This window comes from Chiloscyllium plagiosum, unplaced genomic scaffold, assembly GCF_037043375.1.
Source record: "Chiloscyllium plagiosum isolate Xiang-an unplaced genomic scaffold, Cpla_swu_hap1 HiC_scaffold_35, whole genome shotgun sequence".
Lineage (NCBI taxonomy): Eukaryota > Metazoa > Chordata > Chondrichthyes > Orectolobiformes > Hemiscylliidae > Chiloscyllium > Chiloscyllium plagiosum.
In genome coordinates, this window is record NW_028270173.1 from 49,055,497 (window position 1) to 49,081,612 (window position 26,116).

Sequence of the window (26,116 nt, forward strand, 5' to 3'; positions counted from 1 at the left end):
ACTCACATCCTCAGGGAATATCGATGGAATGGAAGTGATGTCCAGAATCTCCATCAGGTTCTGACACAATCTCCATTCCCTCACACTTGTGTGTTCTCACTCTCTGGGAATGGACTTTCCCTGATTGTGTTGACGGGTAAGGAGTAATCATCTGGGACTTGGATTTTACAATAGAGGCAGATGGATATGGTCTTAACTCCCCCAGTTCACATTGAATTGAAGCTCAGCATCTGCTGGTTCCAAGAGCCACAAGCTGCTGCTGTGTAAATGAATAGAATCGTTCTTGTGAAATATTAATAAAAAATCAAAATTAATAAGTCAATAAATAACTTTTAATGATTACAAATGACACATATTGGTGATTGTAGTTAAACAATGGTGATAAGTAGTGATAGACTTTAGTATTCAACAATAACTCAGATTTATAATATTTATATATTTATTTAAGAATTAGAATATGTAAAACTGATATTTATGTACAGAGATTTACATAACATTTGAAATTTGTTAACGTCAGATGCAAAATCAATTCCTTCAATATAAAAATTGCCTCTGAGTTGCCTCAGGACGTTGCTTCATTTCAGGTCAATCAGTGACCCACTGAAGACAGTGAGGATGAGAAAGTGTGAGGGAGGAACCATCTGTGAAGATCCCTCTGACAGTGACACTGCTCACATTTCTGAGACGGGATGGAAACACGACTTGAGAAGGTCTCACTTGAAGAATCAGGATCCAAACCTGGGGATCTGGGATCCACTGCTCAACCTGTGGAAACACATTCCCAGAAACATTGACCTCTGTCCTGAAGGAATTGAGTGTGAACAATGAGCTGTAATTCTGTGTGTCTGCTGTGATATGGAAGGATGGACAATGGTGTCCATGTTCACACTGGAACAGGAGAATCCTGTTATTCTGCAGTGAGGCTCCAGGAATGTCCTGTACTGGGGGCCAGGAAACCCACAAGGTCAGGAATGGACAGACACGAGGCAATCACTTCAGGGTGGGGAGGGGAGGGGAGTTCGTCTGACAGGGTTTAACAGTGTCTGGGAGGGTGGGACAGTGTCAGGAGGGGAGGGGAATTAGTCTGACAGGGTTTAACAGTGTCTGGGAGGGTGGGACAGTGTCAGGAGGGGAGGGGAATTAGTCTGACAGGGTTTAACAGTGACTGGGAGGGTGGGACAGGGTCAGGAGGGGAGGGGAATTAGTCTGACAGGGTTTAACAGTGTCTGGGAGGGTGGGACAGGGTCAGGAGGGGAGGGGAATTAGTCTGACAGGGATTAACAGTGTCTGGGAGGGTGGGACAGGGTCATGAGGGGAGGGGATTAGTCTGACAGGGTTTAACAGTGTCTGGGAGGGTAGGACAGGGTCAGGAGGGGAGGGGAATTAGTCTGACAGGGTTTAACAGTGTCTGGGAGGGTGGGACAGGGACAGGAGGGGAGGGGAATTAGTCTGACAGGGTTTAACAGTGACTGAAAGTGCGGGACACGGTCAGGAGGGGAGGGGAATTAGTCTGACAGGGTTTAACAGTGTCAGGGAGGGTTGGACAGGGTCAGGAGGGGAGGGGAATTAGTCTGACAGGGTTTAACAGTGTCAGGGAGGGTGGGACAGTGTCAGGAGGGGAGGGGAATTAGTCTGACAGGGTTTAACAGTGTCTGGGAGGGTAGGACAGGGTCAGGAGGGGAGAGGAATTAGTCTGACAGGGTTTAACAGTGTCTGGGAGGGTAGGACAGGGTCAGGAGGGGAGGGGAATTAGTCTGACAGGGTTTAACAGTGTCAGGGAGGGTTGGGCAGGGTCAGGAGGGGAGGGGAATTAGTCTGACAGGGTTTAACAGTGTCAGGGAGGGTGGGACAGTGTCAGGAGGGGAGGGGAATTAGTCTGACAGGGTTTAACAGTGTCTGGGAGGGTAGGACAGGGTCAGGAGGGGAGAGGAATTAGTCTGACAGGGTTTAACAGTGTCTGGGAGGGTAGGACAGGGTCAGGAGGGGAGCGGAATTAGTCTGACAGGGTTTAACAGTGTCTGGGAGGGTGAGACAGGTCAGGAGGGGAGGGGAATTAGTCTGAAAGGGTTTAACAGTGAATAGGAGGGTGGGACAGGGTCAGGAGGGGAGGGGGATTAGTCTGATAGCGTTTAACAGTGTCTGGGAGGGTGGGACAGGGTCAGGAGGGGAAGGAATTAGTCTGACAGGGTTTAACAGTGTCTGGGAGGGTGGGACAGGGTCAGGTGGGGAGGGGAGTTAGTCTGACAGGGTTTAACAGTGTCTGGGAGGATGGGACAGGGTAGGAGGGGAGGGGAATTAGTCTGACAGAGTTTAACAGTGTCTGGGAGGGTGAGACAGGTCATGAGGGGAGGGGAATTAGTCTGACAGGGTTTAACAGTGTCTGGGAGGGTGGGACAGGTCAGGAGGGGAGGGGAATTAGTCTGACAGTGTTCAACAGTGACTGGGAGGGTGGGACAGTGTCAGGAGGGGAGGGGAATTAGTCTGACAGGGTTTAACAGTGTCTGGGAGGGCGGGACAGGGTCATGAGGGGAGGGGGATTAGTCTGACAGGGTTTAACAGTGTCTGGGAGGGTGGGACAGGGTCAGGAGGGGAGGGGAATTAGTCTGACAGGGTTCAATAGTGACTGGGAGGGAGGGACAGATCAGGAGGGGAGGGGAATTAGTCTGACAGGTTTTAACAGCGACTGTAAGGGTGGGACAGGGTCAGGAGGGGAGGGAAATTAGTTTGATAGGGTTTAACAGTGTCTGGGAGGGTGGGACAGGGTCAGGAAGGGAGGGGAATTAATCTGACAGGGTTTAACAGTGTCAGGGAGGGTGGGACAGGGCCAGAAGGGGAGGTAAATCAGTCTTACAGGGTTTAACAGTGTCTGGGAGGGTGGGACAGGGTCAGAAAGGGAGGGAAATCAGTCTGACAGGGTTTAACACTGTCTGGGAGGGTGGGACAGGGTCAGGAGGGGAGGGGAATTAGTCTGCCAGGGTTTAACAGTGACTGAGAGTGCGGGACAGGGTCAGGAGGGGAGGGGAATTAGTCTGACAGGGTTTAACAGTGTCAGGGAGGGTGGGACAGGGTCAGGAGGGGAGGGGAATTAGTCTGACAGGGTTTAACAATGTCAGGGAGGGTGGGACAGTGTCAGGAGGGGAGGGGAATTAGTCTGCCAGGGTTTAACAGTGTCTGGGAGGGTAGGACAGGGTCAGGAGGGGAGGGGAATTAGTCTGACAGGGTTTAACAGTGTCTGGGAGGGTGAGACAGGTCAGGAGGGGAGGGGAATTAGTCTGAAAGGGTTTAACAGTGAATAGGAGGGTGGGACAGGGTCAGGAGGGGAGGGGAATTAGTCTGATAGCGTTTAACAGTGTCTGGGAGGGTGGGACAGGGTCAGGAGGGGAAGGAATTAGTCTGACAGGGTTTAACAGTGTCTGGGAGGGTGGGACAGGGTCAGGAGGGGAGGGGAGTTAGTCTGACAGGGTTTAACAGTGTCTGGGAGGATGGGACAGGGTCAGGAGGGGAGGGGAGTTAGACTGACAGGGTTTATCAGTGTCTGGGAGGATGGGACAGGGTCAGGAGGGGAGGGGAATTAGTCTGACAGGGTTTAACAGTGTCTGAGAGGGTGAGACAGGTCATGAAGGGAGGGTAATTAGTCTGACAGGGTTTAACCGTGTCTGGGAGGGTGGGACAGGTCAGGACGGGAGGGGAATTAGTCCGACAGGATTTAACAGTGTCTGTGAGGGTGGGACAGGTCAGGAGGGGAGGGGAATTAGTCTGACAGGGTTTAACAGTGACTAGGAGTGTGGGAGAGGATCAGGAGGGGAGGGGAATTAGTCTGACAGGGTTTAACAGTGTCTGGGAGGGTGGGACAGGGTCAGGAGGGGAGGGGAATTAGTCTGACAGGGATTAACTGGGTCTGGGAGGGTGGGACAGTGTCAGAAGGAGACTGGGATTAGTCTGATAGCATTTAACAGTGTCTGGGAGGGTGGGACAGGGTCAGGAGGGGAAGGAATTAGTCTGACAGGATTTAACAGTGTCTGAGAGGGTGGAACAGGGTCAGGAGGGGAGGGGAACTAGACTGACAGGGTTTAACAGTGTCTGGGAGGGTGGGACAGGGTCAGGCGGGGAGGGGAATTAGTCTGACGGGGTTTAACAGTGACTGGGAGGGTGGGCTAGGGTCAGGAGAGATGTGAAAATGCTGCAAATAAATCTAGAGAATATTAATCTGAATAAATTTCAGTCAGAGAAAAGTTGACATGTCACTTACTGAATCATGAAGAAGCTGCACCAGAGATATCAGATGCTGAGAAAATAAAAACAAAATGTGAGAAGTTATATCAAATATAAAATGAGACAGTGTGAGATATTCTCTATCACTCACTGGACCCAGGATTTAATCACCCTCAGCACTAACTAACCAGACTCTCTGAGCCCACCCCCAATTGGGAATTAAGGGTGAGTGAGTGGAGGGAGGGGCAGTGGGAGAAGAGAATGGAGGGTGACAGTTCGAAGGAGAGACACTGGGGACATGGAGTAGAGAAACAGGACGATAAGAGAGTGTTGGCTGAGAAACAGCATTGTGAGGAGACGGACCCATCACCCTCAGCAACACCCTGGCAAATATAACTCTACACTCTCATAGGGGCAGCACGGTGGCTCAGTGGTTAGCACTGTTGCCTCACAGCACCAGGGACCCGGGTACAATTCCCACCTCGGGTGACTGTGCGGAGTTTGCACATTCTCCCTGTGTCTGTGTGGGTTTCCTCCGGGTGCTCCAGTTTCTGCCCACAATCCAAAGGTGTGCAGGTCAGGTGAATTGGCCATGTTACATTGCCCATAGTGTTAGGTGTGTTAGTCAGGGGTAAATATAGGGTAGGGGAATGGGTCTGGGTGGGTTACTCTTTGGAGGGTCTGTGTGGACTTGTTGGGCTGAAGGGCCTGTTTCCACACTGTAGGGAATCTTCTCTACACCTCCCATTACCTTCTCCATCATTCCCAACACTCTGTCCCCTCAGTCACTTACTGAGAGCTGTTGTGTAAGTCCCCTTTGGTGAACCTGCGGAAACAAAATAAATGTCCATTAGGATGGGGAATAATCCATTCTCAGAGTGTGAGAACACAACAAGTGTGAGGGGATGGAGATTGATGTGGGGGTGTTGGTATTGGACTCGTGTGAACACAGTCAGAAATCACACACGGCCCCAAGTTACAGTCCAACAGATTTGTTTGAAATCACAAGCTTTCTGAGCGTAGCCCCTTCCTCAGGTGAAGTGAGAGAGAAGCTCACAGACACCGAATTTATCAGCAGGGAGATCAATGGGCAGAGAGATCAAAAGATCATCCAAATGGGGTGAGTGGAGTCTCTGCAGGTGATCACAAATGTCAGATGGTGGGAGGAAAGTGTCAACAGCTGGATAACAAGAGAAGGGATGACCCAGAATCCCATTAAATGGGGCAGAGAGATCATTCCAAAACATTAAAAATACGGTGGAACTGGAGACAAACCAAATGCCTGGAATAACATGATCGGTATCAGAGTCACACGCCGAGGGTCAAACCAAAGTAATAAGTCATCCAAAACTGCACAAACTCATTAAGGGAGAGAGATCTTCAAAATTTATCAAGGAGATGGTGCCCAAACAAGGCAGGAAGGAAGGTTTTACAGGGATTGTGTCAGAAATCCTCATTCCCATACTCCCGTCCATCCTTACACTTAATGGAGATGCAGAAAATCCCTTCCATTCCATTAATATTCAGTCAGTGAGGATCTGATTGGGTGCAGTGGGTATAATGATCAATATTAGACCTGGTCTGGGCTGATCACATAAAGGAAGATCAGACAGGGAACGAGACGTGTTTATACGTGTGTATCTGTGTGTGGGAATTCAATCAGTTCCATTCCCCACAGTGCCCTGTACTCCCAGTACTGGAGACTCCCCCACACTCACTCTGTCCCCTCAGTTCCACATTCCCCTCTCTCTGATTCTTACCTCTCCGTGACCATTTCCAGATGATTATTCCGACTATCCCGACAATAACAGCCAATAGAATGACCATTGATGCAATGAGACTTCCCATAACAAGTTGGGAATGCAGCCAATTGCTTTTCAGATTTTCTGAAACACATTGGAAATATATCAGGATTCTCTCTGTTCCTGGATTTATTTCTAACCCTGTGTTGATTGGGAACAATTATAACTGCTCCGAGCTGTTGGGAATTGTTGGGATTGGTTGAAATGCGGGTTTGACCCTCTCCCGATTTCACTCTCCAGTGAAGTCACCAAGGATCCCATTGATAGGGGTATAAACATCGTGTTGTGCCTGTCCTGGGGGTTACCTCCCCAGACAGTTCAGTTCCCATTCTCCCCGATATCTCTGTGTCCTGTCCTTACTAGTGCTGGTGGGGTAGATCGGCCTTGGGTGAGGTGAAGGAGTGAGTGAATGGTTGGAGGGGTGTAGTTCGGTGTCCCAGAAAGGCACTTCCTCAGTGATTGGGCAAGGGGCAGTTTGGGAACTCACTGGTGAGTGTTGGGGATGTTGAGTACCAATGGAATGGGGTTTGGTTGCCACAGTGGGCTGGTGAGGGGGCCTTGTTAGGGATCCAGTTGTGGAGTTCTGTGTTGTGTCCCACTTGTCTGTCCAGTGTGATGCACTGCGAGTCTGACAGACGTCTGGAGGCGGTGAGCTGGTGTTGGTGCTGGGGAGAGGTCAAGTGTTGGTTGCAGAAGGTCAGGTCATATATTTTGAGGGGATGGAGTCAAAGAGTTAAAGAGTCACACAACAAGTGTGTATGTTCAGTCCAACTTGCCCACGCTGACCAGATATCCTCGTCAGTGTGTGAATGGAGCGATCAGCAGTACGTTTGGAGATGGTCGGTTTTCCAGCTCTCTGGTGTTAGGGACCACACCAGGCCCCCTCAAAATATCTGAAGAAGGTAGTCTAGATCTGAACTGCTTCTTATTTTAAAACTGGATGGGAAGTGCAGTGTTCCAGATGCAATGCAAGTGTTCAAACAACTCAATGTTAAGCAAAACACAATTTATTTAAACGCTGTAATTAAAATACAAACAAAAGAAAAAGGAAGTTTGAATAACTTAACAATTGAAAAATGTAACTGAACATAGTACCTATTATTAATTAACTGTTGCAATATTGTAACATCCTATAAACACCTTGGCAAAAAGGTAAATTCAGACACAGATTCCTACATGCTGTTCTCCAATCCAGGAGGAAACAATATCAAGAAAAAAATGCAGACAGTAGTAGCCAGGTGACACTCACTGAAGCTGCCAACTCTTTTGAGACCCCAAAGGCTTCTGACGTAACTGAAAAAAACCAAACTAAGAAATCTGGATCTGTGAGAGCTGGCCACGCCCATTCAGACTGCTTCTATTGTTCCAGCTTAAATAAAAACTCCAAGGCCTCACAACTTGTTTACCTCAGTCATCATCAGCAGCGAGTTTGGTGCCTCTGCCTTACAACCTCTCTTCAAAACAAAAACTAGGACACCAACAACCTTTTAAAGTGGCAGCATCATCACACTAGGAGTTAAAGAAGCTTCCAATCCCTAACCTCAGAACCTGAGATCTTTCCAGAGGGTTCCGGATACGGTTTGAAACTTCCCAGACAAATCCCATTCAGTCAGGAATTCTGAGGGGTCCAGACCCTCCTCTCTCAAGGTGTGTCCAGTCTCTGACTGTCTGGCTGCTGGACAATCTGGGCCCATGTCTGGTGCTGAAGCCTGGAATACAAGCAAATCTTCTTGTAATTCTGGTGAGATTATTCCGGAGTGAAATCGATGAGAACTTCACCAATAACAGGGCTGTGGGAATCTGGAATCCCCAAAAGGTGCTGGAAGTTTGGGATTCGGAGACCCTTTCAAACTTAGAATTGAAATCTTTAACACAATTGAGACCAACATGACATATCAACGCAGAGAACAAGGTGGGTAGTTGCAAACAAGGAAGTGAAAAAGTGTCCTCTAAATAGTTTCATCTGTCACATGTATATACACACACACACAGACACAGACACAGAAACACAGACACAGACACACAGACACAGACACACTCTCCAGTCCCTTACCCCACTGATAGAGCTGGGCCTCTGCCAGGCTGCTGTGTTCAATGTGACAGGAGTATTGATCCTCATCCCCAGCATTGATCTCAATCTCTTTCTGGATCTGATGGGTCCCATCGTGGTTCGGTCGTATCCCCGAGGAATGTGTCTCAGACATGACCACTCCATTCCTTAGCCAGGTCACCTCGATGTCTACAGGATAAAACCCAGTGACCAGGCAGGAGAGAGTGAGCGGCTTGTCCTGGCCATTGGGCTCCCTCCTGGGGATGAACACTTCAGGCTGAACTGTGATGGGAAAGAGTGAAATCACAAACAATAGACAGACACTGAATGGAATGGGAGAGCGGTTTCATAGATCAGTGAGGTTAGATCAGAACATGGAACAGAACTGAAATACATACCTTTCCTTGTGAAATAATCCTTTCCAACTTCCAGATATCTGTTTAAATGTTCAACAGATGTTTTTTGCAGATATGATTCCCAGTAGTAGTTCCAGGATTGATCTGAATTCCATTTCTCTTTATTGATCACTGCAAAGTGATTTGCGGCAACCCATCTCATTCTGTCTGGCTCTAAACTAATGTGGTCCTTTCCATCAAATCCAAATCTCATCGATCTCTTCACAGAGCCATCTTCACTGACCTCAACAGAATGTATCCATTGGAGAGTGTGAATTCCTGTCAGTGACCAGACAGGGATCAATCATCAATAAATAATAGATAATCACACACTGTGTGATCAGAGGGAAAGGGGATCAAATATCAGATGGAAATAGGGGATGAGGGTCACAGTCTGATCAGAGGGGAAAGGGTTCCAATCTCAAGTTAAAGTTGCAGAATGAGTTGACAGTCCTCAATTCACTTTACATTCCAAGGTCAGTGCTGGGGATGGACTGAGTGGGGTGACCCAGGGGTCAGTGCTGGGGGATGGACTGAGTGGAGTGACCCAGGGGTCAGTGCTGGGGGATGGACTGAGTGGGGTGACCCAGGGGTCAGTGCTGGGGGATGGACTGAGTGGGGTGACCCAGGGGTCAGTGCTGGGGGATGGACTGAGTGGGGTGACCCAGGGGTCAGTGCTGGGGGATGGACTGAGTGGACAGACCCAGGGGTCAGTGCTGGGGGATGGACTGAGTGGGGTGACCCAGGGGTCAGTGCTGGGAGATGGACTGAGTGGGGTGACCCAGGGGTCAGTACTGGGGGATGGACTGAGTGGACAGACCCAGGGGTCAGTGCTGGGGGATGGACTGAGTGGGGTGACCCAGGGGTCAGTGCTGGGGGATGGACTGAGTGGGGTGACCCAGGGGTCAGTGCTGGGGGATGGACTGAGTGGGGTGACCCAGGGGTCAGTGCTGGGGGATGGACTGAGTGGACAGACCCAGGGGTCAGTGCTGGGGGATGGACTGAGTGGACAGACCCAGCGGTCAGTGCTGGGAGATGGACTGAGTGGAATGACCCAGGGGATAATGTGGACAATTGACGGTGAGATTTTACCTGAAGTCTGGTTTGTCCTTTTCATGATCGATTTCAGATTCCCCTTTGCCAGCCTGGTGTGTGTGATCGCCTGATCTGTAGCATCGTCCCAGAATTTCACACTGAGTGAATCAGCCAGGAACTGCTGCCTGGGGACACAGCGACGGGTATCACTGTCAAAGTAACCTGTTTGTATTCCGTTGACCATCGCAACAACAGTGACTTCAGGGAAATCTTGTTCTCCTGAGACAATTGTATATTTTATAGTTCGTGAGTTAGTCTCTGTAATATAAACAGTTCGAGAAGCTGGTTATCAAACTGCAGAACAAGCACTGGAAGGGAAACTGGGAGGGAGAGGAACTAGCAAACAAGACAGAATGTGGCTGGTGGGGGGGAGGAAGAGAGACTTGGGGGATAAAGAGAGCCAGACTGGGGAGGGATGGAGACAGGGGAGGGACAGAGACTGGGGAGGGACAGAGACAGGGGAGGGACAGAGACAGGGGAGGGACAGTGATTGGGGTGGGATGGAGACTAGCATTGGAAAATAAATACTGGGGATGGGGGAGAGAGAGACACTGGGAAGGAACTGGGAAATAAGGAAGAGAGACTGTACAGCATGGAGGAGGGACACTGAGGAGTGAGGAGAGAATGTGGAGGGTTTGGAAATGAGATAAGGAAGGTCAGAGGTGAAGAGAGAGCATTGGGATGAGGACAAAAGAGACTGGGACCTGGAGGAATAGAATGGGTGGGGTTACAGATCGAGAAGGGCGAGAGACAGGCGTAGAAGGCAAAGATATTGCAGGGGAGGGAAAGGGATTGGGAGGAGCAAAGGGACTGATGAGGGGATAAAGACTGTGAAGGAGGGGGAGAGAGAGAGATTACACAGGACAGAAAGAAACTGGGATGGGGAGCGGGGGGTAGGGGTTGAGACCAGGGAGGGAAATGAGACTCTGGGGAAGGTTGGATAAAAGATTGGGGAGGGGATGGGAAAGAGGCTGAGGGTAGGGAGGGGATAAGAGCTGGGAGGAGGTGGAGAGACTCAGGAGGAACAGAAAGAAAGAGAGAGAGAGAGACACTGGGGAGGGGAAAGAGAGAGAGAGAGAACAGCGGGAAGGAAGAGAGAGAGATTGTTGGGAGAAAGCAAGAGACGAGGAAGTTTGCTCAATGATTTGGTTGATATTTCCTAGTTCTGCCATTGGATGTTAAAAATGTCCAATTTCGCTTCATTTATCCCTGTCATTTAAACAGGAGCTGTGCCACATCATTTCATTCGGTATTCGAACTGGGGATTGCTTCATTAATTGGGAGGCACTGGTGTTGGACTGGGGTGGACAAAGTTAAAAATCACACAACACCAGGTTCCAGTCCAATCGGTTTATTTGGAAGCACTAATTTTCGGAGAGCTGCTTCTTCATCAGATGATTGTGGAGAATAAGATTGTAGGACACAGAATAGACAGCAAAAGTTTACAGTGTGATATAACTGAAACCATATGTTGAAAAAGACCTGGATTGTTTGTTATGTCTCACACACAGACGGACACACACAGATACTCCTACACACACATACACACACATACACACACGCACACACAGACGGACACACACAGACATTCCTACATACACATACACACACACACACACACACAGACGGACACACACAGACGGACACACACAGACACTCCTACACACACATAACATACACACACACACACACACACACACAGACGGACACACACGAACACTCCTACACACACCTAACACACACACACACAGACAGGCAGACACACACACACGGGCACACACAGACACTCCTACACACACATAACATACACACACGCACACCCACATGTACACATACACATATAAGTTTGTGGGTAAATTTGTACTTGCAGAATTACATTGTATTTTGCTCAAAAACTGCATGAATCCATGTAAAAGTCTGTAAATCCGTTTTTAGATTTGAATCATTCTGACCATTGTGGCACAGACATTCTCACACAGGGAGTTTACACCTTCAATACCTTATCTGGGCCATTTGTTAAAATGCACTTGAGGATGTAATTTTTTAAAAAAATTCAAACACTATTATCCCCTCAAGACTGATGACTAAACTTTGTGATCTCAGACTGAGCCCCACTCTCTGAACCTGACCTGTTTCCTGACCCACAGGCTATAATCAGTGAAGATTGGGGACAATATTTCATCCTCACTAACACTTAATTCTGGAGCCCCCCAGGGGTGCGTACTCAGTCCCCTACACTACTCACTGTATACCCATGACTGCGTCACCAAATACCAGACTAATGTCATTTACAAGTTCGCTGATGACACCACCACAGTCGGTCGAATCTCAGATAGCGACGATAGAGACTACAGATGAAAGACCTGGAAAAACGGTGCACTGAGAATAACCAAGCTCTCAATGCCGGCAAAACCAAGGAACTCATTATTGACTTTCGGTGGGATGTTACTCCTGCCCCCCTGCACAGAGGTGGAACGAGTGGAGAGTGTCAAGCTCCTGGGAGTGGTCATCCACAACAAGCTTCCTTGGACTCTTCACATGGATGCACTGGTTACAAAGGCCCAACAACGTCTCTTCTTCCTCAGGCAGCTGAGGGAATTTGGCATGACGCTCTGCCAACTTTTATAGGTGCGTCATCGAGAGCATTATGTCTGGATGTATCACTACCTGGTATGGCAACTGTACCATTCAAGATCGGAGACGGTTACAGAGAGTGGTGAACTTGGCCCGGACAATCATAAAGGCCAACCTCCCATCTATAGAATCCATCTACCAGGCCCACTGTCAAGGAAAGGCCACCAGCATTCTCAAAGATCCATCCCACCCTGGCAATGTTTTTGTATACCCTCTGCCATCAGGGAGAAGGTACAGAAGCCTGAATTCATTCACCAGCTGGTTTTGAAACCATTTCGACCTGACTGTTGCTAGAATACTGAATGGACTCACAAACGCGTAGCATTTGCCTGTACCTGCGTTTTTGTTTTGCTGCTGTTTTAATTATTATTTGCTTATCTATGCTACTTAACTCTGTGATCTGCCTGTATTGCTCACAAGACAAAGCTTTCCACTGTGCCTCGGTACACATGACAATAAATACAATACAATTTTGCTGTCAGCCCTGAGCTGTTCAGTTCCCTGACAACCAATCACCTTGCTGTTGGCGGGCAGAGGAGCCCTGTCATTACAACCGGTTATGAGGCCACAAACCAATCAGCTTCACTTTAAACCACCCCTCAGCCCCAGTTTACTGGTGTACTGATCCGTATGATATCATTCAGGTTTACCTCATCGAATATAAGTTCCCTGATTGTGGCTGTTAACCTCATCCAATCAGGAAGCCCCAGCTGACAGATATAAACAGGAGGGAAGGGCAGTGTTTGTCACTGGCCACCCGGGTGTTTTCCTATCTTCCTGGTGGTGGAAATTGAATAAAGATTCGTGCACTTTGTGTCTTTCACTGTGTCTCACACCTGCACACACACACCATGGGTGCTGGGGATAAAATAAGCACTACCGCACTTAGGTGGTAGTGTGGGGGTTAAAAAAAAAAGAAAAAGAAAAAAAAAATAAAGAAAGGGAGCCAGTAAAAAAAAATATATAGACAGGAGTGTTGGAGTGCATTATTTCCCCCTCCAACTTTATTTTAATTTAATCCCTGCCCTCCCCTTATTAAAAAAAAAAGAAAAAAAAAAGAAAAAAAAAGAAAAAAAAATAAATAGGAGGGAAGGGCAGTGTTTGTCACTGGCCACCCGGGTGTTTTCCTATCTTCCTGGTGGTGGAAATTGAATAAAGATTCGTGCACTTTGTGTCTTTCACTGTGTCTCACACCTGCACACACACACACCATGGGTGCTGGGGATAAAATAAGCACTACCGCACTTAGGTGGTAGTGTGGGGGTTAAAATTAAAAAAAAAAATAAACAGGAGGGAAGGGCAGTGTTTGTCACTGGCCACCCGGGTGTTTTCCTATCTTCCTGGTGGGGGAAATTGAATAAAGATTCATGCACTTTGTGTCTTTCACTGTGTCTCACCCCTGCACACACACACACCATGGGTGCTGGGGATAAAATAAGCACTACCGCACTTAGGTGGTAATGTGGGGGTTAAATAAAAAAGAGAAAAGAAAAAAAAAATAATAAACAGGAGTGTTGCCTGCCCCTCTTCCCTGGAGTTGTTCAGGGGGAGGTGGGCGCCGCAGGGAAAAAAAAAATGAAACAGGAGGGTCAGGGGTTCTGTCCACTCGAGGAGCTGGCTCCGTGCTAGCTGAGTCACTGTCATGTGCTATGTACCTGTAAATAAAGGGTGACTCCAGTTTGGGGGGAGAAAGTGGAGTCCCACACCAATGTTCTGGAATTAAACATAGGAAATGAGAGAGGCATGGGAATAGATTTGGCTCGAGTAAATTGGGCAGGAAGGGTAAAAGATAAGAGAGTGGATGAGCAGTGGCAGTTGTTTAAGGGGCTAGTAAAATTCCTCACAACTAAAATATATCCCAGTGAGTAAGAAAGGTGGTAAGGCGTTGGGGGGTTGGTGGGGGGAGGGCAGGGGGTAGAAGGTCAAAACCTTCCAAAGCTAAAAAAGGAGGTCAAGGACAATATAAAGTCAAAAATGAAGGTCTACCATATTGCAAAAGCCAGTAGCAGGTTGGAAGCTTGGGAAACTATCAAACATAAGCAAAGGGATACCAAAAAATTAATAACAGGAGCTAAGGTAAATGAAGAAAGAAAATTGGCACAAAATATCAAAAAAGGAGAGCAAAGGTTTCTATAAGTATACAAAAGGGAAGAGAGCCGCTGATGTGAATGTCGGTCCCTTGGAAGGTGAAACTGGAGAGTTAATCGTGGGGACAACTGAAATGGCAGAGATGCCAAAGCAATGCTTTGCCCCAGTTTTCACAGTGAAGGACCATTCTTATTGGTTCGAGTCAGTGGCAATAGAAAGGGGAGAACGTAAAACAATCAGCATTGATCAGGAAAAGGTACTCAGCAAACTATTAGGATTGAGGGCAGACAAGTCCCCCGGGCCAGATGGCCAAGAGCCGATGGAATTAAAGGAAGTGATGGTGGAGATAATGGATCCATTCATTACAATATTCCAAAATTCCCTCGACACGGGAAAAGCTCCCATGGATTGGAAAAATACTAATCTTATTCAAAAATTATAGACCAGTTAGTTTAATATCTGTTGATGGAATCAATTATCAAGGAAGCAATATCAGGTCAGGTGGCAAGTCAGAATGCGGTCCATCAGAATCAGTATGGGTTTATGAAGGGCAAATCATGTTTGACTAATTTGCTAGATGGCTTTGAAGATGTGAGAAGCAAAGTAGATAATGGGGATCCTTTAGGTGTAATGTATCTGGACTTTTGGCAGGTATTTGATGAGGTGCCGCACAAAAGGATAATATGGGATTATGGGTAATTTATTATCTTGGGCAGATGACTGGCTAATGGACAGAAGACAGAGAGTCGGGATAAATAGGGTTTTTTTCCGGATGGCAAAAGGTTACGAGTGAAGTGCCACAGGGTTTGGTCCTTGGGCCCCAGTTATTGACAATCTACGTTCACGACTTGGATATAGGGAAGGTTGCCAAAAATAGGCAGGATGGTAAATTGCAATGAGGAAACAGGAACCTTACAACAGATAGGGTAGGGGAGTCAGCCAAAATGTGGCAGATGGAGTTTAACCCGGATACGTGTGAGGTCATGCATTGGGGTCGAGCAATGGGAAGGTGACCTTTTATCTACATGGGCAGACACTTGTGATGCTGAGGTACAGAGGGAGGTGGGTGTCCTCATTCATGAGGTACAGAAAGCTGCATGCAGGTCCAGCAGATAGTAAAGCAAGTGAATGGAATGTTGTCTTTCCTAACTCAGGGAATAGAATATAAAGGGAAGGCCGTATTGTTGCAGCTATACAAGGCATTGGTGAGACTGCACCTGGAGTATTGTGCACAGTTTTGGTCCCCTTATTTGAGGAAAGATGTAATGGCATTGGAGGCAGTTCCCAAGAGGGTTCGTGAGATTGACCCCAGAGATAAGGGGTTTGTCACATGAAGAGAAATTGACCAATGTAGGCCGATACTGTCTGGAGTTTCGAAAAATGAGGGGAGATCAAATTGAGGTTGTCAGGATGATAAAAGTCATGGATAAAATGGATGGGGAATGGATGCTTCCCCTTGTGGGGCATTCTCGGACGGGAGGTTGTAGGATGAGAGGGAGCAAATTTCAAACTGAGTTGGGGCGAAGCTCCTTCTCCCAAAGGGTTGTGAATCGGTGGGATTTATTCCCCCAAAGTGCGGTGTATGCTGGGACAGTGAGTAAATTTAAGGAAGAGTGAGACAGATGTTTAATTGGTAGTGGGGTGAAGGCAGGAAAATGGGGGTGAGGAGCAGAACAGCCATGATGGAATGGCAGAGCAGACTTGATGGGCCGAATGGCCTAATTCTGCTCCTAGATCTTATGAACATGTGACTTGGTGACAGGATCCCAGCCTTGGTGGAGATATTTCAGCTGAAACCAACAGCTACACAAACAGAGTTCACAAAAGGTATCGAATTCCTTACTTCCAAAACATGCAGCCATCCTTGTAAATCCCTGCTGGAAAACAGGGCTTTCCCATTTCAGTCCACAATATTAAAAATCACAATAAAAATACACTGTTTTTACACATTTCAAACTGAGGGCCATCCACACCACAGCTCACATTTTATTATTGACAGACAAAAAAACTACAGGTGCTGGGAATCCAAACTAGAGAGGCAGGAGGCTGGAAGAACACAGCAAGCCAGGTAGCATCAGGAGGTGGAGAACTCATCATTTTGGAGACAACCCTTCTTCAGGACTTGGGGTGGGTATGGGGGGAGCTGCAGATAAAGGGGGTGGTCCCCCCTGTCCTCACCTACCATCCCACCAGTCTCCACATCCAGCACATCACCCTTAAACACTTCTGCCAACTCCAACTAGACCCCACCACCAAGAACATCTTCCCCTTCCCAAAGAACATCTTCCCCTCCCCAACCCTCTCTGTTTTCCACAAGGACCATTCCCTCCGACACTCCTTGCTTTGCACCACTCTCCCCACCAAACCCCCCCGAACCCTCAGATACCTCCCTGTGCAACCAGAAGAAATGCAAAACCTGCTCAACACACCCCTCACCTCAATCCAGGGCCACAAACCGTCCTTCCAGGTGAGACAGAGATTCACCTGTCTCTCTTCCAACCTAGTTTACTGCATCACCACAAATCCCAGGAACCCCATCCAGGACAAACATATAAATAGAAAGCAGGAGACAACAGCTACGCTTCACTTGGAGGTCGCCACTGATGATGTTACCGAGCCAGGTAATGAAACGTCAGGATATCAAACCTCCAGCTCAGTGAGCAAACCTACACCCTAAACCCCAACCTGAGCTACAAACTTTCACAAACCTTGCACTGTTAAGAAGCTTTTAGATTACGAACCTGGACACAAATCCCATCAGAGTCTTCCAGACTGTGCTGCCTTCAATGTGTATAACAGGCGGCTGATCAAATATCCCCCATTTCAAACTCTCCCCAAGAGATTCACATTCACCCCAGACACAGAGAGAGAGAGAGAGAGAGAGAATGGAAAGCTGAATTCTGTACTTACCGGGAGAGACCCAGGAAAAACACAGGGAGATGGAGAAAAGGATCAGCAACATTCTGGGAATCCACTCTCCCTATTCCAGTCAGGGATTGGGAATAAACAGTGATTGGAAAATATCTGCTGTTCACAAACTGAAAAATTAACAAAATAAACATTCTTTCCTACCCATAATGCCATTTCCTGATCGACAAAGTAATTTGATCATTTGCTGAACTTGAAGTTGCCGAACCAGTCTCAGTCCCAGTCTCAGTAAAAAACCCAATAAAGAGGTGAACAGATTTCTGTCACCAGTTCCCAGGGAGATCAGACACAGACAGGTTGAGTTACTCGCTGTGAAACAGACACAGGGAAAACTGACCTTTCTCCCATTGGCAGGACACAGGGTGTGGGGTCTTTGTGGGATACCCTTCGGTGGGTCGGGTGGACTTGTTGGGCCAAATGGCCTGTCCCCATACTGTAGGGAGTCTATGAATCCATGATTCTAAAAACAGCCGTCTCAAGTTCATATGAACTTGTACCAGAAGCTGAAAGAAAACAATTTCAAAATCTAACGGAAGAACTTTGTCAAAGTTTGAAAAAAATCAAACAAAGTAACATTGAGAAGTGGATAAGGCCATGAAAATAAATCAGACACATATCACAGTCTTGGAGAGACTACTTTGTTGGAGTTCAAGAATTCACTTTGTGAAATATTGGCAACTCATGATGAAGAGCAGAGAGTTAAAACTGCGAAGAATTTCCTTGTGTTATAAAGTGGAGGTTGACTCCACCCCCCCCCCCCCCTCATCCCCAAAGAGGAACACCTCACCTCATAATCTGTAAAAGGGGGTGTGCAGAGTGGTGTACCTCAGCAACTTCAAGCGGTTCAATAAAATAAATCCCTGACACTCACTTTAAAATCAATTCGTTACCATCTATTTATCTCACTCGAACAGTGAACAAATTAACTAAACTATTAACAAGCAGAATTAATCCCGATTAACTTCTAACTGTTCCCAATTACAGCAAGATTCTAATGGTATGCTGTTCCAATAAAGAACAGTCCCACTTATACATAAAAATATTTAGTCTCTCAAAATTACATCCATGTTACGTGCCTTCTGGAATGTTCTATGCCTTCTCCAACAATTCTTCTGTCAGGAATATTAACTAGCTGTACCACTGGTACCATTTTTATTTTAATGGCACTTTCTCTAAGACATAGATGAGGCTGTGAGAGCCAGTGATTCTCTCTTAAGAGCTGAGGGCCATTGGCTCTGCTGGAGGGGAGTTAGCTCTGGGGTCTTTATCCAACTGCCCCCTACCTTCATCTCCTTGATGACATATCAATATTTCACACAATAGGATTGGTCTTCTGTTGTTAAAATCATCAGCCTTAAATTTAATAGATTTTTGGTATCGAAGTCGCTGCTCAAATTAATTGGCTAAATTCAAAAGCCTGTTGTCTTGAAAAAATAACTGGTGTTTAGCCTGCTAACTGTATAGCCTTTCAATATAATGTTTCAATTTGGGTGCTCTCTGTGGATTTGCAAACCTTCAAGCTGCTGTTCACAGACATCCATTTTAAATCTCTAAACATAGAAAAAGCACTAGATTTTTAAAGGGACCATGCAATGCTTTCCCCCACCCACCCCTAGCCTTTTACAAATACCAAATTCTAATTTTCTACCTTCCAATCCACAAGTACTCTCTCCAACTTTGCAGCACTTGTGCGAGGAAAGTTTCCTCATGTTTACCAAGACGAGTAGGAAAAGAAATTAAGATTTTTAGAGATATGGGAGCAAGTCAATCTTTGCTAGGGAGAGATACAGAGATGTGTAATCAGAAAAAGTATTGCTAGAATACATGGAGTCCATGGTGAGAAACATAGTGTTCTTTCATGTAAGGTGAAGTTAGAGGGTCTGATGAAAAGTGGTGGATGGAGTAACAGAGAAATTCTCGATTCCAGAACAGTTCATTCTGGAATGATTCCTGAATGTGTGATAACAAGGTCACAAAGCCACAGGTTGAACAGAAGGAGAGAACGAAGAGAAAAGATAAGCAAGTTAAAATTCAATTATCAGAAACTATATTTGTTCAATTTGTTGAGAAAAAGCAAGAACAAAGCATACGTTTTCTAGCTCAGAGATGTTAGCGAAATTACAACAGAAAGGTGGAAAGATAACACAGTTTTACCGAAAAGGTGAATCTGCGCCTATCCCACAATGTCACTCTCTTAAAAATGAAATGTTGATGAGGAAATGGAGACCATCACATATTCAAGTGGGTGAAAAATGGGCAGAAGCTCATCAAGTTGTATTACTGGTGTGTGATATAAAGGAGGTGTTGTGGGTCGCACCATGAGAGTTACCAGTAGGAGGTCATTTGGAAGTAAGGAAAATAGAAGTTTATTTTTATTGGCCTGGACTGCAGAAAGATGTTCGGCGAAAGTGAGGACTGCAGATGCTGGAGATCAGAGACAAGGTTACAGTGGTGCTGGAAAAGCACAGCAGGTCAGGCCGCATCCGTGGAGCAGGAAAATCCATGGTTCTGGCAAAAGCCCTTCAAAATGTTGTTGCATTTTGCCAGACATGTCAGGCATGTCAGATAATTGGAAAACTCATTCATTGATCAAACCAACACCCTTAATACCTATTCCAGCATTTGATGAATCTTTTACAAAAGTTTTAATTATTTGCATCAGACCCAACCCTAAAACAAAAAGTGGGGATCAGTATTTGTTGACCATAATGGATGTGTCTCTGAGATTTCCAGAGGCCATTCCAGAATGAGATAGCATGGCTGAAAGGAGGGTAGAAGAATTACTCAGTATTTTTCCCTCATTACAGACAACCTGTAGAAATGCAATTGGAACAAGGATCAAATTTTACATCAAAGTTATTCAAGGAAATTATGAAGAGCTCAGGCATCTAAATAATTTAACTCAATTGTGTACCATCCAGAAATGGGGGAGCATTCAAACTTTAAATTGAATTGAATTTATTGTTACATGTACCGAGGCACAGTGAAAAATTTTGTCTTGCGAGCAATACAGGCAGATCACAGACTTAAATAGCAGAAATAGTAAATAATAGGTAAACAGCGGCTAAAACAAAAACACAGGTACAGGCGAATGTTAAGAGTTTGTGAGTCCATTCAGTATTCTAACAGCAGTCGGGTAGAAACGGTTTTGAAACCAGCTGGTGAATGTGTTCAGACTTCTGTACCTTCTCCCCGATGGTAGAGGTTATAGAAAAACATTGCCAGGGTGGGATGGAGCTTTGAGAATGCTGGCGGCCTTTCCTTGACAGCGGGCCTGGTAGATGGATTCTATAGATGGGAGGTTGGCCTTTGTGATTGTCTGGGCCAAGTTCACCACTCTCTGTAACCGTCTCCGATCTTGAATGGTACAGTTGCCATACCAGGTTGTGATACATCCAGACAGAATGCTCTCGATGGCACACCTATAAACGTTGGCAGAGCGTCATGCCAAATTCCCTCAGCTGCCTGAGGAAGAAGAGACATTGGTGGGCCTTTGTCACCAGTGTGTCCACATGAAGAGTCCAAGAAAGCTTGTTGTGGATGACCACTCCCAGGAGCTTGACACTCTCCACTCGTTCCACCTCTGTGCAGGGGGGCAGGAGTAACATCCCACCGAAAGTCAATAATGAGTTCCTTGGTTTTGCTGGCATTGAGAGTTAGGTTGTTCTCAGTGCACCGTTTTTCCAGGTCTTCCACCTCCCGTCTGTAGACTGTTCATTGCCATCTGAGATTCGATCGACTGTGGTGGTGTCATCAGCGAACTTGTAAATGGCATTAGTCTGGTATTTGGTGACACAGTCATGGGTATATAGTGAGTACAGTAGGGGACTGAGTACGCACCCCTGGGGGCCTCCAGTGTTGAGTGTTAGTGAGGATGAAATATTGTCCCCAGTCTTCACTGAGTGTGGCCTGTGGGACAGGGAACTAAGGATCCAGTTGCAGAGAGTGGGGATTAGTCCAATATCAGTAAGTTTAGTCATCAGTCTCAAGGGGATAATAGTGTTGAAGGCTGAACTGTAGTCAATGAGTAGGATTCTTATGTAGCTGTTCTTGGAGTCAAGATGTTCTAGGGACGAGTGAAGGGCAAGTGACATGGCATCTGACGTGGATCTGTTGGTCCAATGGGCAAATTGGAGTGGGTCAAGAGTAGTGGGGAGCCGAGAGAGGTTGTAGATGTCCGAGAAGACCTCTACCAGTTGATCTGTGCATGATCTGAGTGCACGGCCTGGTACTCTGGTCCCATCACGTTGCTTGGATTCACACGCAGGAAAACTGACCTGACCTCTGATGCAGCGACGGTTGGGAGAGGTTCATCAGGACTTGTTGGAATAGGTGTTACCTCTCCACCAGAGGTCTGCTCAAAGTAAGCATAGAAGGTGTTGAGACGATCTGGGAGGGATGTGTCATCGTCTGCTATCTTGCACTGTCTCTTTTTCAAACCTGTGATGTCATTCAGCCTTTGCCATAGTTGCCGGGTGTCTGTCTGGGTCTCGAGTTTGGATCAGTTTTGGTCCTTGGCTGTCTTCATGGCTCTGTGAAGGTCACACCTGGATTCCTTATATTTGAGTGGGTCTCCTGATGTGAGGCCTCACACCTGGTTTTTAGCAGGTTCTGTATGTCCTGATCCATCCAGGGTTTCCTGTTGGGGAACACCCGGATTTCAACACTATCTTGAGGGCATACAGTCAAGACCATCCAAGGGATTGTGTAATGAACCAGACCAAATCCCCTCAAAATATTCTGAAGATAGTCTGGACACTAACTTTTTCTTATTTTAAAGCTCAACATGAGATGCTGCATTCCAGATGCAATTTGATTGGTCCATCTACCGGATTTAACGCAGAACACACTTTATTCCCCCACTGTAGTCAAAATACAACAAAATAACAACTCTATAAAAAACATAACAGAATAATTGAAGCAATAACTATTAGTAATTAACTGTTCCAACAGAGTAATATCCCATAAATATATTCTTGGCAAATTGTAAATTCAGAAAACAGACTGTCTCACATCCAACTGCAATAACAGGAGGAGAACCCCCAGCTTTTGGCTGTAACTGAGAGAGGGATAAATAGATTCCACGTCTTCAAAACCCAACAGCAACTGTTGAAAGGTATAAAAAAAATCCTGGTTCTGTGGGAGCTTGACCCCACAGGGTCATTCAGGCTGCTTCTATTATTCCAACTTATAAAAACCCCAAGGCCTCACAAGCTGTTTACTCTCACGGCTTAGCTGGACCGCTCAGTACCTCTGCCTTAAAATCTCTCTTCAAATAAAAACCAGGGTAAAATGCCACTTAATGCCACAGTGTCATCACAACTGGGAGAACAAAATTGTATTTGTATATTTTTTTCAATTTGGGATGTACCTAATAAATCAGCTAAATTTGAATTAGTATTCGGACATGAGGTGGGGGAACCATTTAAATTAATTCAGGAAGTATTGAAGAGTCAATATTGAAGAGACTAAGTATTAGGACTACATGTTAAATATTAGGGAGAAATTAAATAGAGTGGGTGAGTTGGCTGGACAGTGTGTAAACCCAGCACACCACGTGGTGATTCAGGAAGCAAACAAGTGCTCAGACATGTGTAGTTTTGCTAATGGGGATAAGGTGATAGTGTTACTGTCAGTGGGAGGTGAACATTAAAAGGTAAGAGTTAGTTGGCTTTATTGAATCGAAAGGAAATTGAGTGAGGGGAATTATTTGATAAGAACATCAGGTAGAAAGGAAACCGGGTGGGAATTTGCTCAGAAGGTGTTTGAGAAGGAAGAAAAGTGAGATGAGAATGGATACTTGTTACAACTCAGAGGGAAGACCCAAATCCAAATGAGTCTGAATTTGATTTTCCTCAAATTAAATTGGACAATGAGGAAATTTGCACTAAATTACTGAGTTCCCTTCCAGAGGAAAATCAAACTGACCTGAAAGTCTGATTGCAATCACATAAAGATATAGCTGTATGTGGGAATAAGCCGGGAAGGTGTCAATCAATTACTCATGATGGAGATATAGGAAATGCTTTTCCACTGAAGAAACATTCTTCTAGACTTAATATTTTGAAATTGCTAAAAGTTCCAAAAGAGTTTGAAAACATGCTCAGCGATGACATAATTGAATGAGTTGCAGTGAATGTAGCTCATGCACAGTGATGGTCCCAAAACCAGATGGTACCCAACAATTTTGTGTGGACTATCGAAAATACAACGCAGTGATGGAACCTGCTTTGTACCCTATGCCAAGATTGAAAGATTACATTGAGAAGGTGGGACAAGCAACTTACATTTCTCAGCTTGAACTACTCAGAGGATACTGGCAGGTGACGTTAACTGAAAGAGTGAAGGCAATTGTGGCTTATATGACAGCGAGCAGCGTTTACCAGTTCAAAGTGATGTCTTTTGATACGAAAAATACCATATTTTGAAGACTAACTAAGAAGGCCATTTTGGGATTGTTCCATTGTGTGGTGTACTTGGATGATCTTGTCATTTTCAGACACATGTGGAAGGATCATTTGGAGTATCTCTCAGAATTATTCAATCAACTTCCGAAGGCGTGCTTGGTGCTAAACCTGGTGAACAGTGAGTTCACAAAAATCCAAGTCATGTTCTTCCGGCATATCATTGGACAGATGGCCCGATAAGCTGTGAAAGGAAAGGGTAATGGGGAACTTTCCATACAGTGGACAAAAAGAAGGCTGAGGAGTAACAGATGGATTTTAATTCAGATAAATGTGAGGTACTGCATTTTGGGAAAGCAAATCTGGGCAGGACATATACACTGAATGGTAAGGTCCCAGGGAGTGTTGCTGAACAAAGATACCTTGGAGTGCAGGTTCATAGCTTCTTGAAAGTAGAGTTACAGGTAGATAGGATAGTAAAGAAGGCATTTGGTATGCTTTCCTTTATTGGTCAGAATATTGATTACAGGAGTTGGGAGGTCATGTTGCAGCTTTACAGGACATTGGTTAGGGCACTTTTGCAATATTGCGTGCAATTCTGGTCTCCTTCCTTTCAGAAAGATGTTGTGAAACTCGAAAGGCTTCAGAAAAGATGGAGAAGGATGTTACCAGGGTTGGAGGACATGAGCTATAGGGTGAGGCTGAACGGGCTGGGGCTGTTTTCCCTGGAGCGTCGGAGGCTGAGGGGTGACCTTATAGAGGTTTACAAAATTATGAGGGGCATGGATAGGATAAATAGACATGGGCTGGAGGAGTCCAGAACTAGAGGGCATAGGTTTAGGGTGAGAGGGGAAAGATATAAAAGAGATCTCAAGTGCAACGTTTTCACATGGAGTATGTTACGTGTATGGAATGAGCTGCCAGAGGAAGTAGTGGAGGCTGGTACAATTGCATTTAAAAGGCATCAGGAAGGTTAAATGAACAGGAAGGGTTTGGAGGGATGTGGGCTGGGTGCTGGCAAGTGGGACTGGATGACGCCAAGATAACTGGTCAGCTTGGATGTGTTGGACCGAACTGTCTATTTCTGTGCTGTACATCTCCATGACTCTATAACCGGTTTTTATCAAATGATTGAGATAGATTTTTCTTGGAAATGTGCTTCCACAAATTGAATTGTGGATCCCAGATCCACCAGGTCAGAATCCTGATTCTTCAGGTGAGATTTTCTTCAGGAGTGACTCCATCCAGTGTCAGCAAGGTGATGGCTCTCACAGTCGAAGGGATCTTTAGGGCTGGTTTCCCTCACCCTTTCTCATCTTCAACAACTTGTTCCCAATGACAAACATCTGTGTTGCTTTGTGTCAGAGTCACTTTTAAACAGACATTATAATCTTACTGTTCACTCTGAACTTACCCAGATAAGACCATCTTCAGGATTGGATCCTCAGACACTGGAACTACATGAGCTGAACATTGTCACCGTGATTCATGGTCAGAGCATCGATAGCTGGCAGCTCAGTTTTTAGATGGACTTTAGTGTCAGGATCTTGTTTAACCACCTGATCTCCATTGGCAGTGTCAGGTAGCTCAGGGGAAAGTGATTCCAGATCATAATGTGGTCTGAATACATGATGCACATTTCACAGACAGAGAGCAGGATCCTGTCAGTAGGTGGATTGCACAGAGTGTGAGAGCAAAAGCAGATAATGAAAGGGAGATGGACAGATATAGGTCAGTGTTAGATATGTCAGTGTGCACTCATACACAGCTCACTCAGGAGTGTAGAAAGATATACACGGATGGGGATAAGTACAAAGGCAGAGACATCTGTTTGCACCCACACACAACATACTGATGGACACACACACACAGATATAGATACAGTGTTAGATAAAGATACCCAGTGATGGTTCATTATCTGGATGGAGTTGGTCCTTCATTGTGCAATGATGGAGATGTTAGGAAGGTAAAATTCCAGTCTCCCACAGAGTGGTACCCAGACCTCATTTACCTCGAGCTCTTCAAGAACACTTCCACGGCTGTTTGAAGGGATTGACACCATGAGCCATTTACTTTTCAGACACGTAGGGTAAGATGGATCCTCCCCATAGCTCCTCCAGTTCCATCTGGCAGATTAAATATGACCATCCTCTTTCCTGGTTGGAATCTCCAGGACCTGGTTGGTCAAGTGGTTAGTTGAGGAAAACCACACGAGAAGCTAATGAGAACAGGCTCTTGTTTTAAACAGGACTGAGTTTACTTCATGGTAACAGCTCAGTCCAGGATACACTGGCGTTGGGGAGTGAGGGGGACATTGTTTTACAGACGATGATGGAGATATCCATGCTGGGTCTCACCCCTTCAACATCCACATCTGATCCCTTCACCCAAGTCCATGTGACATCATCATATTGGGCAGTGCTTAATGTACTCCTCAGCATTAACCCTTTCAGAGCCAAACCTCATCCACCAATAATATGTGAGACCCAGAATGGGGCATTTCATGTA

At 46.0% G+C, this 26,116-nt stretch overlaps 1 protein-coding gene and 1 long non-coding RNA gene across 2 annotated transcripts in view; both read right to left on the minus strand.

The window, feature by feature from the left end:
• Positions 1–402: 402 nt before the first annotated feature.
• On the minus strand, positions 403–6,099 carry LOC148140806 (uncharacterized). Its single transcript, XR_015753081.1, has 4 exons — positions 5,973–6,099; positions 5,006–5,038; positions 4,250–4,285; positions 403–765 (listed from the first exon to the last, which is right to left on the minus strand). It is a non-coding gene; the product is annotated as an uncharacterized LOC148140806 (long non-coding RNA).
• A 1,122-nt stretch (positions 6,100–7,221) lies between these two features.
• Positions 7,222–26,116, minus strand: part of LOC148140807 (uncharacterized) — a 43,661-nt gene continuing 24,766 nt past the window's right edge. The window contains exons 6-9 of the mRNA XM_087979034.1: positions 9,552–9,812; positions 8,463–8,738; positions 8,068–8,346; positions 7,222–7,307 (exon numbers count right to left, since the gene is read on the minus strand). Coding sequence (XP_087835160.1) covers positions 7,222–7,307; positions 8,068–8,346; positions 8,463–8,738; positions 9,552–9,812 — 902 coding nt within the window. The remainder of the gene's footprint in view (positions 7,308–8,067; positions 8,347–8,462; positions 8,739–9,551; positions 9,813–26,116) is intronic.